Source organism: Euwallacea similis, chromosome 6 (genome assembly GCF_039881205.1).
Source record: "Euwallacea similis isolate ESF13 chromosome 6, ESF131.1, whole genome shotgun sequence".
Lineage (NCBI taxonomy): Eukaryota > Metazoa > Arthropoda > Insecta > Coleoptera > Curculionidae > Euwallacea > Euwallacea similis.
Window position 1 is genome coordinate 5744322 of NC_089614.1, and position 15254 is coordinate 5759575.

The window sequence follows — 15254 nt, forward strand, 5'->3', positions numbered from 1 at the left end:
GAAAGTTAAACAGTTCAACACCTCTATGTATTTAATGGTGTAGAATGGAGAACTACTTAACAGCCACAGAAGGCGCTTCGACTTGTGTGACTTCTTCGAGGTGAGATAGAAATTGTTAATAAATATTCTTGACAGAACATAGTCTTAATTTAAATTAACCTGTCTAAAGTAGAACATCTTGGGTGTAAGTAACAACCAGGTAGGCATTAGAAGCATTAAAAATTCCGACCTGTGAATGATCGTGACACTAAATAGCTGGGCAAAATCACATGCTTGCCACGGGTTTAATGAATAAGGGATTATTGTAATCGGCTAATTAAAATATTAATACACCTGATGCATAGGCAGCAGGCACTTAAAACCTTAAATAATTTATTTTGCTGTGCATTTCTGGGTGCGTCAAGTGGAGATTAGCTCCAACTTCGGAGCATGACATACAAGTTATACACCTACCATGAGCTAGTTCTTTTCAGTTGTTATACATAACACCAGATTAGACTGTTTATTTACATTGTGTGTTCTACCTCTGTAATTTTATACATAAATTTTAATCTCTGTTGCTATTGTTAAGGCCGGTAGTCGCATTTTGAGTACTTCTGGCAGCATTTATTGCAAAACCGCTATGATGGCCAACGAATTCAGGTATGAAATAAGTGTTTACATAAAACAGGATCGTTTGTGTACGTCGACCTAATTGATTGTTCCATAAAAATCAGCATGGAAGATCGATGACGCCACATTATTCCGGCCACCTACGCAAATTTAACACATAACTAGTTTGTTAATTCAATGAATTCCTCGACAACGGCTTTTACAGAACAGAATTGATACGACCGATTTATATCATACTAAGCAATTAAATCATTTAAATTGTACCGATGCGCATAATTGGACGCGCGAAGAATCCTATCTTTGATTAGCATATTCGTCAAGCTACTACTTTTTCTTTTAGCGAGAGAAGATCGATGGCCATAAGACGCAATTGGAATAGCTGTGTATCTATCTAAATATTAATCTATGCAGCAACTTTTACCATGCGACTTTCGGTTACTAGAGGGTCGAAAAGGAACGTACGAAACATAAATTAAAATTCGAAACTCATAAAGAAATCTGTTATTTATCAAGGGATAGTATCTTACCGAGTTGATGTATCAAAGGATTCGCAGAAGATAAATAAATTGATTCGGAACAGAGCTGGTGAACATTATTGCTGAAGACGGTCGACATTTCGTTTGTCAGCGATGATTGGTAGAGCGAGTATAAAGTTTAAGATTTATATTAATGTATCGTGCATAAAAGCAAAATAAAGAAAACCTACACAATTGCACACCAACACTGCGGAAATTACGTTTCATATTTATCCGACCATAGGGGCGTTTATTATCTTTCTTTTGTTCCGAAAAACTACCGTCTGTCTTTTGAACTAAAGGCATATGTCTGCTAACATTTTGATTTAAAATCTCCATTTAATAACGGAATTGATGAGACAGGGACGTCTTGACGCCCCCAAAATCTCCACCTATAGCCCAGAAAATTACCGGTTCAGATTAAAGATACTTTCGGAATTCGCTGGAAATTAACAAACTTCTGAAGGTAGGCAAAAAGCAGCTAAACAAAGATATTAATTTATCTTCCATAAAGTATTTGAAAGCACAGATTGTAAAAGTGTTCCTAAAAGTTTGGACAAATTCGGTAAATTTTGGAGTTTTTGAGACGCTGCTTTTCAGTCCAACAATCGCAATCGGCTGATATGAATTCCGCAGTGTCTTTCCAAAGAATGGAAACAGTCTAATATTCCAAAAACAGCTTTCGTGTAGATATCAAAATTTCTTACCGTGGACTTAAACGTGTTGCCGCCTAAATAACGGCAATGTTTGCAAATTTAAGCTTTTTCCTCTAGAGAAGAAATTTTCTTATATCAAATAACACACCCAGGACATTATTACATTTCTTGATTCTGTGCGTCATTCTTGTATCTTTTCTGTTGTCATAAAGAACATTTCCCGTAGTAACCTAAGTGTGCCCCACGTCCTTTTTAAAAAGAACTCTTAAGTTAGGATCTTGAACCGGCCGGTCGTCAGCTCGTCAGGGGCTAAAATTGAATGTTCGAGAGGACGTGGGAACACGGCCAACCCTGAGTCACGAGGACGTAAACCGGGCGCGAAAATGTTGGGTCCGAAATCGAGTCACGAAAGATCTTTCGCCACCCAACAAACGGCTTAAAAGGCGGTAAGGCAACATTGAGAGTAGGAAAATCTTTGTTTTATGACAGTAGACCAATAGAGGTCATTGATCAATCTGACCCTACCGTTCTTAAAATTTCTTTACACCTTAAACCATACTTCTAGTTTATGTCAAGTTCTAGGACACTTTGGAGGCGGTGCGATCGCTATTGATACCGAACCTGTTATTTTCAGGACATCATGAAACCATCTAAACAAACCTGCAAAATCGAAGAGAGAGTAGGAGTTATCTTTTCCTTCAAATTGATCTCCTATTATTTTCTAGCACCAAACACAAGTCTTTTCGTGACACTATAAACCAACTCCTGTATCACCTCCATTGGTTCTTGAGATAACGGTGCATAGAATTTTGATTTTTTACTTTTAAAGGATCTGACGCTCCATGGCGATTTGAGACAGAGTAAAACGATTTGCACTTTTCCATCTTAGTTATTGAAGATCTGTTAAATGACAAAGATTTTTTAGTTTCCTAAATTTTGTAAATTATTGACAATTTCAGAAACAAACCTTTGGAAACTCAGATGGGATAGTACTATCCGTTTTCCTTTATCGCAAACGCTTATGGAAAAAAAGGGAAATTGTGAACTTTTAAACGCCATTATCTCAAAAACCATTGGCGATAGGAACAGGACATTCGTCATAGGAAACACTTAGAATAGCCGATGGTGTAAAAAAATGTGATAATATCTTTTAAGTTTTGGCTTCTAGAGGAAAAAGTGAATATCGCAAAGTTGCCTTGTTAGAAATTTTATTAAATATACCTAAGTCGTTTCTCGAACATTGCACTATTCCCATAATTATAAAAGGCACAAATATTGAACCTGGATACCTCAATAATTGAGGTTCTGGAGATCTAAAACTGCAGTATAAGGTCCTTTTGTTTTGATGTTACAATCCGTTTGCGCAAGCTTGGAGAACTAATCGAGACAATCAATTTATGCTGATTATATGAATTTCAGATTAAAACAGCTTCGTATCTCCGGAAAGACAAAAAACATCCCTCAAATTATTAGAACTCTTTTTTAGAGCAGAATTTTTAGAATTTTAATGATTAGAATGATAGAAAAAACTAGGCACACTGGCTTTATTTGAGTGATAACTGCTCTGCACCTCAAGAGTGTCCTCATACCCCACAAAAACATATGCATTTTCACCCCTTCAAGGTTCTGCACGTGCCCATCATATAGGGAATGAAACATTAACTTGGCCTGGGGTTTTGATTGACACAACAGCTTTCTCTTCTTCGCGTTTTAATCGTACGTTATTAAATGTAAAAAATGATATTGGCGAACGATTGATTATACTGCGAATTTGCTGAATACATATAATATACAATTAAAAGAATTCTACCTGGGTGGTTGCATAAAATTAATGTTAACACTGTGTGAAGTCCCCTTTGTATATTTTATACGTGTAGGACCCTAAATTTCGTCGCCGAAATCCATATATTATTTTCATGTCATTTTCATGAGAACACTTTGGAAATTCTTACCAATCCTGACACCTCCATATCTTAACTAGACCATAAATAGGAAACCGCTATTAAAACTATATGCTTAAAACGAATAGTCAGTTAGTAAAAGAGCAATAATGTGCATATGTATACGTTGCAAGCTTACTTAAAATTCCATTTTGTCATTACAGAACTAGTTTAGATAAAGAGCTTTATTTTTTCAAACCGATCGACCAGTGACCAGTCTTACGCGTAAGAATTTGCATTTGTGTTACAAGCCTGCTTCTACAGGGTGTCCCAGAAACATTGATGCAAATGAGTATTCAGTGTTAGAGAGAAAAAATATAGAGCGATGCGGCCGAACTTTCCTTATAGAGAAATTGCTTTTTTCATTCTATAAGGTAACAAAGCACTTTTTTAATTCCGTAAATTGGGAATAAATCTCAGTTTTTGATTTACAGACTTAAAATTGCTCCCAGAGGGAATTTGGGGTGCTATAAATTTATTTAAAATATCTATTTCAAGCTGGTTGATGCCAAGGTACAAAAAAATCAATCTGCCTTTTTATCAGCGCCGATAACGTCAATATTTTTACGAATTCTGATGTCCTGAACTCTTCTACATACATTAAAAAGGTATTCTAAAAGTATCTCGTGTCTCTAACGTTTGGCGGTTTTCTAAATATTTTCATATAAGTGATCTCTTTGTTTCTTGACGCGCTCCGTCCCTCAGATGAAAACATCGAAATTAGGTTGAGCTGAATAAACAAATGTAGCCTATTATCTTTAGTTGAAGTAACAGCCTTAGCTCAATCTTAAAAAAATTACAAAAAATTAACTAAAGTAAATTTTCAAAATATCGATCGTCTACACCAATACATTTTCCAAAAATGTTGTCGCATCTTGAACATGGTTTGGTTATTGTTTCTAATTGCATTTAAACCTTCTCAAATATTGTCCCATAATTTTTCTTTACTGTTAGCTAGGCATTTGTATACAAATAATTAAAAAACTGAATTAAATCTAACAGGTTTAAGTCGGGACTTCGCGGTGGCTGCAGACCTTCGCTATCGCAACCAAAATTGAAAATCCCTTGGCAACAAGTTTTGAAAAGCTGTAAAATGGTATGCAAATAGCTTTAGAGATATGTCTAGTGCGAGTCTTTGAATCTTCTAGAATTCGGACAAAGTTCCCTCTTCTAGATTCGCAATGAGAATTTTTATTCTTCAAATCCAACTCGTTTGAAAATTCAATCTGGTCGATTTTTTGCACCAACAACTTTTCCGTATAGTTTAGCTGAATCGCCCTACTTTTTTACACTCCAGCGACCAATGCTTGTCTGTACCATTCCTCCTGGGACACCCTGTATTTGTTGCGCAGTAAGGATTTATGACTATCACACGTTCGTGCAGGAAGGAGTTACCATCTTACGTCGTCGATTCTATTGGGCCGAATGTAAATGTATGTGACATTAATTTATTTCAATAAAGTCTTAAATCGAGGAAAAATGAATTGGAGCGAGTAACGACGCAGGAGATAAACTCAGGAGAAAATTCGTCGTGGAATAAATCTCGATTCCGCCACCAATCGCGTTGCTGACAAGTGTCATTTATTTTTTCCTCGCCAACACTTGATTTCAAATACACGGTTATGTGTTACCTCTCCCAATACAACGGGGAGTAAATTTGTCACTGTCAAATGGAACAAAACGATTTTGCTCTGAACGCTTAGCAAAAATAATTTATAAAATAAGATGCAAGATAGGAAGAAAACTATGCAGGGCACAAAAGTTATTGCTCCTATTAGAGCAAGACGATAATATATTATTTAACCCACTCTCCCGACAGCTCCAAGGCACACACCCTGATTTGAACACGTATATGCACGAAAGCAGCGTTAGTTTGCACTATCACTTTATCAGCCAAATAGTTCTCTATTCACAAGTCTCTAACAGTTGTCCAAACATCCTGATATTTGTAATCACTTTTCCTGGACTCGTCCAGTTTGTTTAATTTAATGCAGACACACGAAGGCCCCGATTTTATGAAAATACCACATACTGTTAATTATCATAATACCCCGTGTACCCCTCTGGGTAAATAACGCTTCGACGAAGTCGATAAGTTCGAAGACAGGTTAAGAGAGCCTATAGCATTTGAATAATATGACATCATATGGGTGTAACGGCCAATTTATGAGTTTAGAACTTCTGGGTACTGCAATGTCAGATAAAGCAGACGATCAAGTGTTTAAACCCAAATGAGGGTAAGGCATTTGCCGAATAAACCTGCAACTTTGTGAGTTTTACTACGCCCTAACCCGTTTCCAATACATTTAAAAGCCACGTGTGTGTTGTTAAGTATCGACGTGCAAAAAAAAAAAATTCCCTTTTTGAGTTTAGCCCCAGCAATATGCGCTTAATAGTGTACCAGTGCATGGCACTTAATCACCATGATTTATCTTACCAACTAGATAACAACTGTATTAGTATTGTTTAAGGCTCACCGGTAGCATAATTACATTGTTGCAGCCAAACATAGGCAGTACCAGCAATTATTATTACCGACAAGTTATGTTTTCTTGTTTCTTTATCATCGAATCATTGTTTTAATATTTAAGTCGCATCTAGTTTGCATCACGATTTACGAAATGAAAAATGATCGCTTTATATTCAGCTGACTTGGATCTGGATACCTCAATTGTCGGCACAAGGTTGAAAATTGATTTTTTCAAGACCCTCTTTTAGACTGTCTTGTCAATATCGAGGACATGGATCTGATATGTAACTGTATAATATCTCGCGAACTATAAGAAATGTCACAACTAAATTCAAGTAGAATCGTGGAGCCAGTGGAGCCAAAACTCCACCAGACCCAAAAAATTCAACATATGTATTTTGCAGGGCTAATTGCTTTACACATTTCTAAGATATCGACGACAAAAGTACAGAGAATGGAGAAAATTTTGAATGAAAAATTGGGAAATATTTTACCTGCTCCTGTGGAAATTTCAAGAGAGTTTTAAAATTTTTGAGGTGCTGTTGTAACTTGCAGAAATTATCTATACGATTAATTTGATACATTTTTTGATCTCGTTTGGGCCACAAGTTCCCGAAATATCGACGGTAAAAGCCTCAGGAACGATAAAAAGTAGGTACTCCCCTTGGCAACTTACGGGAAAATTTTTAAAATTATGGAACAAGAAGCACTTAAAGTAAACCCTTAAATTCTTTGACATGAATGTTAGAGTATTTGACGTGACTTGACCGATAATATGAATCGCCCTTAAATCTCCACGCTCTAGAGGAACAATACGACGATTGCCAAGGTTTAAATTAAATTTTTTTTGTTTTCCATTCTTTAATACCTACATTTTAAAATTTTAAAATTGAAATGCTGCAACTTAAAATAGAAGAAATGTAAGGCAACCTTTGAGCTAATTTATGAAATCTCTAACAAATCACCATTGTTAAACTTTCCGAATAAAAATACGACAAATTGTTCTTTTAAGAAAATAAATTTTCCTACGACTGCCAGGATATGGCATTGTTACCGACTCAAAAATAATATCGACAGACCCTCGATTTCCATATAATTTCATTTCTTACGCGTTGAGCGCGCTACAATAAAGAAATAAGCTTATTTCCCACGGCAAGCAAATATCAATAGCCTGGCGGCAATTTCAAGGGCAGTTGCATCGAATTTGGAAGTTTTAAACAGTAAATCCCTTTCATTTTTTACAAATGGTTGTAGCCGTAGGAAAAACGTTATTTGCAACTTGCACAAAGTCACCATTTTCTTCTCATATATCTTACCGAACTCGCCTGGGACTCGCGTGAGTAACATTTCGTGCTGGTTGTATAATATACTAATGTGAGTGGTGCCTACAATGCAACAGTTTGTAGTTAGCTTTGAATAAAATTAATGAAAACGGGGGCGTTTCCCGAATCTGAAAAAAATACACACAAAGTTGCGTTGAAAATAAGAAACTTGAGATGACTTTCGGTTAAGCCGAAAATGATGCGGAATTAACTTTATATGGAAATCGAGAATCTTATATAACTATAACCCTAGGCCAAATTTCACCTTTAGCTATTTTCGAATGATGCTCTGTTAAACGACTTCGCAGACCGTCATTCAGAAGACTAACATGATGTAAGTATGCTATTTCTTCAAAGGGCTCTGCTATTCTCGAGATATTTATTATATAAATTTTGATAAAGCGGTTATCACAAAAAATTTCTTATTTATTTATAATTGGAATATTGTCTTAATATTCAAGTACCATTGATTGATCCACCCGACATTAACGGAAATGATGTCTCTATCTCGGTCATTACATTTCTGGCTGTTGTGGCGCCAATGCATAAACGGCATTAATAAATAAAATAATTAATTGTTTTTTCAAGTAAATTACAAGCTTTATTTGCTTTTCCTTCGGGCGAACCACGGCAAAAATAATTATAACTCAAAGACAAGTTTTTCATTTTGCCCAGGCCAGTCCTTCCGTTACTGCTAAAGCTAAAGTGATTATTGTTAATTTATGATTTATGTTTATTTGCTTTTTGCTTACTCGAAATAATCACCAGTTTGCCTCTCAAATAATTTAGTTCCAACAAGGCCTTGCAGCGAAGAACAGACCTAATGTCTCTGACTCAATTAGTACAGCCACTCCATGACAGAGCGTATCTTTTAAACTCGCTTTCAACTCAAACATTATGCAATTAATAATACAAATATAATACGAAGTTATTGTGTTTTCCTGCTCTGCGCTCGTTCCAAAATAAACACAGATTCATGGAAGTCATAGCAATATTTGTTACTTGCCAATTGATATTGCAAAACGACAGTTCCATATTTGGCACTGTAGTAGGTGTATGTGACAATATTTACAAATGCCTAATGCATTTACTGCTTTAAATAAAGTGCTTCCTATAGAAAGTTATTTAGTTGAGTAAGGCCATTGGACATGGTCGAGCTACTTATTCTAAACTATTACTATAGACTATATCATTAAACTGGCATAATTAGAAGCCTTCAGATGGAAAAGGAATATAACGTATTATTCGACGAACATATGATATAGGCTATTATTCCCGGTGGAAAATAAGACCCATAATTTCAAATTTCTTTGACAAACGACTGGTTCTTGTGATATAAAATTTATTCCAATTAAATATTCTATCCATGAACTCGTATTTTCCAGTTATATATGATGACCATATTTCTATAAACATGTGTAGATAAAATATCGAATGCTAGGCCAGCGTACATTTCCACTTATTGGTCTCATAAAATACTACAAAATTTCCTTCCTTCTTTCCTTGTCGCTGATAGTTAAAACTTCCTGGATTTATTTACAACTAAACTTGAGTTATTGAAGTAACTAAAAGGTCAAAAGGGTCACAGCTTAAGGGGTGAGTTTTCAAAGGAAAATCGGACGTCTTCCTCTAAGGTTCAGACCAAACAACTTATAAAATGACAAGTAAAGTGGCTCTGTGCCTAAGTTGGAGTGAAAATCAATAGAAGGGTAAAAAGAAAACTTGATCTCAGGGACGCATTTTAAAAAATGAGCTAATTAAATTATCCTGTGTGAAGTTGAAATATTGCATTTGTGCAACAATGGTATATAAATTTGAGCTTATACTGCAACTTTCTCGATATTCCTGTGCGGTAAGAGAGCTAAGCTAACATTGAGAAACCTTTCCAAAACACACAATCCCCATAGGAAAACTAATACATTATTTATGTACACAATATTATGAATAAAGTTTAAGCACATTGTTAAACCGAAATTGTTAGAGCTTAAAGTATATGAAAAGCAAATTTACGCAAGCGATAAAACTGTTTTGAAGCTCCTGCATGCAATCCCCCAGAATGCAGAAAAAAAGTTTTGTTAATATTATTTTAATAAACTAATCATCAACAAAACCTAAAATGCACCGCCACGATAAATGTTTATAACATTAAATATATTCAGACTCTATCGGGTTATACCATTGTTTGTAGCTTTAACGTTAATAAAATTGTTCGGTGGCCTTTTGTTAGCCAGTTTATAGACCTCATAAAACGTGTTTAATAAAAATATGTACCGCAGCTTTTGGGAGCAAATTTCATTTTTTTTTCTTATAGCTTGATTAAATCCCTGAAAAATTTGAAATTAATCACAAACCCGTGTTGTCACACCAGATAACAAATGGTATTTAATTACCTTAAGTAATTCTTGGACATAACGGATTACAGCATGTTCAGTATTAAGTGGAGCCTCTATTAAGTGTGTACACGTCATGTAAAATTACATGAAGCTTGTAACTTGCAAACATCGTGATCGAAAAAAAGCCAGAGAATAAACTAATACAATTTATTAACCATGCAAAGGTTTTGTGCGTGTCGGCGTATTAATTCCACATTAAAGAAAATTGAAGTGTCACAAGCTGTGTGTAAAACAACGACGTTTCTGTCTTCTGGCTACGCTCTTTGGAATGGAAAAGGTCATGGGCTTAATAAACGTCGAGATATTGCTGCCAAAGTTTACCCTAAGGAAGTAAAAATGCAAATTTTACAACTTACACGCCAACCGTGATCTTGTTATATATTGTACAGCCTATAGCCGGTATCTCGTAAACCGAAAATTATTTGAGCTTAATTTCCCTTTAAAATATGTCCTAAAGTATTACATGTCATCATTTTTCTTGGCATGTCAGCTCGACATCTTATTTCTTCTTGCTTTATTAATACCGGCCGCTTTGCTTGTTTTTCTTCAAATTACCAGTTTTAACGACCAGTTTCAGACCAAATTTGACGGGCGCGCACGAGAAAAAAAAACGAAATCGGCAAGGGATAAAGCACAGAGTTGAGTGAAAAACTAGAAATAAACTCTTCTTAAGTGGATGGTGCCTTAAGGGAATTTTTGAGGAAAGTTCGAAATTATTTAAGAGCTGTTCTTAGCTTAATTCGCCTTAATCTCAGAGAAGTTGCAAAAAATAGAGGAGAAAACAGAAGCAACTACTCCTAGGGCTAGTATCCCTATCAACATTGAACTTCACTCTTTTTCCCGCTGATTTCTTAGGGGAAATACTTGACATCAAAAAATTTCCCAGGTGGAGGTATGTTCCACATTGCATCAGTGGAGGCAGAATCCCGAGGCAGGTCATTACCGGTTTTGTGCTTTTTGGCACTCATCAGACGGTTGAGGTCGTAATGAGTGCCAACAAGCAGAAAATTAATATGCCTGGCTTAGGAATCTGCGTCTACTGATGCAATATGCAGCATTCCTCGACGTAGTAGTGTAATTTCCTCTTACAATCATCGGAGTTCGTGGCATTTCTTTGATTTCTAGCAAAACCCAGGTACCTCTCCCCCTTTGAAAATATTCCACTGTTTCGGAATAATCTTCTGATATGGATCCTGTAGTGAACCTGAATACCTTAATTCTGGTCCCAGGGCGTTGAAAATGCAGTCTGAAGAACTTTCATTTTGAGACACTCCCAAAATGGCGATAATGAAATAGTAGCTCCATGTCTCAAAAAGCAAAAGGGATGGCCCAGTTCGATTTGTACTGACTTATAAAGCTCGATTCATTTTAGCTGTTATCTAAAGCTGCTCCGGGGGTTCCCATTATATCGGCCCTTGAAAGATGAGATATTTCTCCACTTTGGAAATTGCTCCGAACTTTTTAATTTTTGAAGTGCTCTCTTTCGATCTTATTGACCAATATGAGACCTGTACTAAACTCCTGGAGGCTTGCAAATGCAATTTGAGGAACTTTCATTCTGAGGCATTTTGAAAGTCGCGAAAATAAGAATCAAAATGACCCCGTATATCGGAAACTAAAAGAGATATTCCAACCTGTTTTATTCAAGGTTAGAAAGCTCACCCATTAATTAGAGCTATTGTTTAAGGCAATCCACAAATTCCCGAGATATTGGCACTCAAAGTATGAATACGTAGGTGGTTTTCGTAAATATTTGAGGTTCTACTTTTGGATCTAATTATTTGGAGTATCAATAGACGTCCTGAAGCATTGATAGCACAGGTTGAGGAATTTTAATTTTGAGGCATTTCCAAAATAGCAGAACTAGGAATTAGAGCGAATCCCTGTCGCAGGAATATATCGAACTAACCTGAACTAACTTTAACAAACCCCGTTTGCGCAGGCTTTTGTCCTGATCGGAACGATTAATAACTTGATGCATTTTTGACTCAAACCTTTTTCAAGTTCCTGAAATATCAACGACAAAAGTTTGATAGATGGCAAAGATTAGAACTGCCATTGAAAATTTTTAGGAAGATCATCATTATTCATCAAATATTGATTTAGCATAGATATAACTCAATTTAGATTCTGAAGCTTTTAAAAATGCACTTTTTGAGCGCGCTTTCCACTGCTCCTTTTTAGTTGCTCACGTAAATACTGAAAAATGGGAAAAAAAGAAATTTCAAAATATGCAACTTCCGTTCCTTTTCTGTCAGCTACGTACAGTTTAATTTTATCAGCAGCCTGCACATAGTTTATGAACATCCTAGCGAAGCCGAAATCCAAATCAACAACCATAAGAGTGATTGAGTTGGTACATGCCATCTGACTCACCTAAACTGCGCAATAATTCCATTAACTCCTTTCATTCATCCATCATTGAACCATTGTTCTGGATATTTGAACCATTCCATAACTTTCTATAGCATAGAATTGGGCATTCCCCAATCAACTTTCATTTGCACCAATTCCAAATCTTCTTTCCGATGAGTGCAAAATGAACCATGAATATATGGCCTTAGCATCTGGGCGGTCAAGTGTGTTAATGCTCAGCAAGTAATGCATTATTAGTATGAATTTAAGTGGTTCTTATGTCCCCGCCAAACAAACAAAAAAGCATGCGCCTGAACATAGATTTATACGTTTGGAGAGTCGTAACTAAGCAAGAGGTACTTGAATTTAATTAAGGTTTTTAAATTTTGCTTTCAGCGGTTATTCATGTGTATTATCCATCATTTGATTTTCAGCAGCCAAAAAACAATTTCCCATTCGCCTCCGAGGTGTTGAAGTATAATATCACGCCAATGCTGCTCTAGTTTCATAAAGAAAGGGTGTAGATACATAAAGGAAAATATGTTTTACGGCAGGTATACAGCCCTATAGGACGCGTCGCACAATGCCTTCGTATAAATATTAAATCAAGCTGTGTTTATAGCAAATTTCACAAAATCTCAGTGTGCGCCGCAATAATAAATACTTCCTTACAAATAGCTCCCCATGAAGGTATTTTAAGGTTCTCAAAGTTAGTAATTTAAGTTCGTGCCCATGCCATGTAGATTGAAAATATGGGACAAAGCGTACTGTTTCGTTTGGACTTACCTTTAGTAGCAGCACTGACTCTATCCAAATTATACAAGGTAACGGGCACAGGTCCAATTCCCAAGAAAATGTCTGCGTCCCTGAAATTCTTCAACTTTCTCCCGATAAAAATGGCGGTAAACTTGGGTCTAATGGGCTGTCTGCACTTCACACCTTCACCCTCGTTTAGTGTTTTCAAAACCCGCACTTCCCGCGATTTTGGGTATTTCAAAGTATTTTTGAAATACCGTCGCACTGACACACTGAATATGATCGAATTGTCTTTATGGAAAATTTCACCATTAGTCACCTTCCCGGTAAAAACGAAATCCGCTTTCGAAATTTCCTTTTCGAACTTATCATCGTTTTTCAAAATGTGCTCGTCGAATTTGCACCTCGGCAAATAAACTGGGTTTTCGGAAAGAAAACGCGAATTTCCAAAGGCACCAGCCGCAGACAAAGTCAGAAAAAACAGCATGGATTTAAATCGGGCCATTTCGGCGGCCTACACGTGGGTGTCTCTATCGCGGTGAAAGAAGTAACCGCGTGGAATAACACCGTTTGACTGTTCCGTTCTAGTGTTGAAGTTCTTACCGCAGCTCCTCCTGTGCTATAACATCTTTGAATTTTCTTCACCACTCGGATCTCATTGGCCACTATGACCACTGCCCACACACTCTGATTTGAAGACGCAATTAAGTACGATATTCTCATTATTTTTATTTCACTTCATGCGATAAGTGCGCATTTTGCATTGACACTTCGCCTTTGTTTTTCTTCGCGATATTCCAGATCGTTATGCACTTGACAGTTTAATGTTTATAAATCACTATTACTTGCTCCTTTTGCTGATAAACTCGCATAATAAGGATGTTGATGAAGTGTACCCTTATCCCATGTCCCATGTCAAAGAGGGACAAGGAGAACTGAATTAATCGTCAAATTGACCACACTTTTCTTGTTTCCTTTTACTTTTGTTTGATCGATACAATTTGCCCCGAGTGTTTTTCAAATTCATGATTTTCTCAAAAATTTTACTTTCTCAGAAATTTTGTAAGTGTAAAAAGTTCCAAAAATAAATTTAATGTCAAGCTAGTAATAAAGATTTTGGAATTAAAATGTGATTTAAAAATGCATATAACTTTAATTCCCCTTCGCCCTAATCCACCTATCTCTTAAATAATTCTGCGCACTGTCCATTTAAACCAATGCACTTGCATTGAAGCTAAAAATTCCTAACTAGAGTGTCACATTTTTGACGTGCGCATGCTCCAATATGTTAACCACCAGTTGAAGGCCCTATAGATATATATTCCATCTGCGGGAATAACACTTTATGACAAGCACTATAATGATTAGATTATTCATTACCTTTTACTATGTTGTGTATAGAAAAGGATATGGAGATATTAGCTAGAGATCTAATTTTTCTCTCTCAGACAAACTAACACAAATTTGCTGTCAAGGTTACGCTGTCACAGTCGTTTGTCATACTCTGACACGTCTGGCAAATTCATTGCTGCTTGTTACGTGTGTGAGAATTGAAATTGATGTTGATGCTGCTGATGTCTTTTAAGCTTGTCTCAAATGCATTTAAAAATTTTCCAGACACAACAACAATAAAATACAACATTAAAACGTCCTTGCCTGATGCACTGCATTATTCAAATTGCATTTTTCGGTTGAGTATCAACATTTGCCTCGCGGTCGTCACTTCTGAATCCTATTTTACTTATTTTAAATAGAATATCCTATTTATTCGTCGTATAGTTAATTCGTCAAATTAAAACATTAAAAAAGTTCCACGTGGCCTTGATCGAAAAATGTCCATTCTTCGAATTTCGACCGTTTAAAAATGGCCGTCAAAAACTAATGTATTCGTATATTATATTCCTTTAAAGAAGATACAGCCAGGTACACCAACCATTTTTGCCACATTTTTCAAAATTACTTATTAACTACTTTAATTACTTATTAATTAATGGAATTATAAAAGTACATTAATATAAAAGGTATTCTATTTTAATTTGTTATGTATGTATGAATGGAATAATTATATTAAGAATATTGTGGCGTATCAACGAAAATTCAAACACACTGTATATGCAAAATAACAAGAAAAAATTTGTTTAGACCAAGCAACTTTTGTATTTAACTTTCTTGTATCACTTATAGTTTTCGATCACCTCTCGTAGGGTCCTTTGTGCAGAGTGGAAAAAACATGGC

General features: G+C 35.9%; 1 protein-coding gene across 4 annotated transcripts in view; it reads right to left on the minus strand.

Moving 5' to 3' along the window:
* The window catches only part of LOC136409743 (agrin-like), a 185450-nt gene extending 171620 nt beyond the window's left edge, over positions 1–13830 (minus strand). For 3 of the 4 annotated variants that reach the window (XM_066391457.1, XM_066391456.1, XM_066391454.1), the window contains exon 1: positions 13050–13830. In XM_066391457.1, coding sequence (XP_066247554.1) covers positions 13050–13524 — 475 coding nt within the window. In that variant the 5' untranslated portion in view covers positions 13525–13830. The remainder of the gene's footprint in view (positions 1–13049) is intronic. The other variant, XM_066391460.1, reaches the window with a different exon arrangement.
* Positions 13831–15254: the final 1424 nt, after the last annotated feature.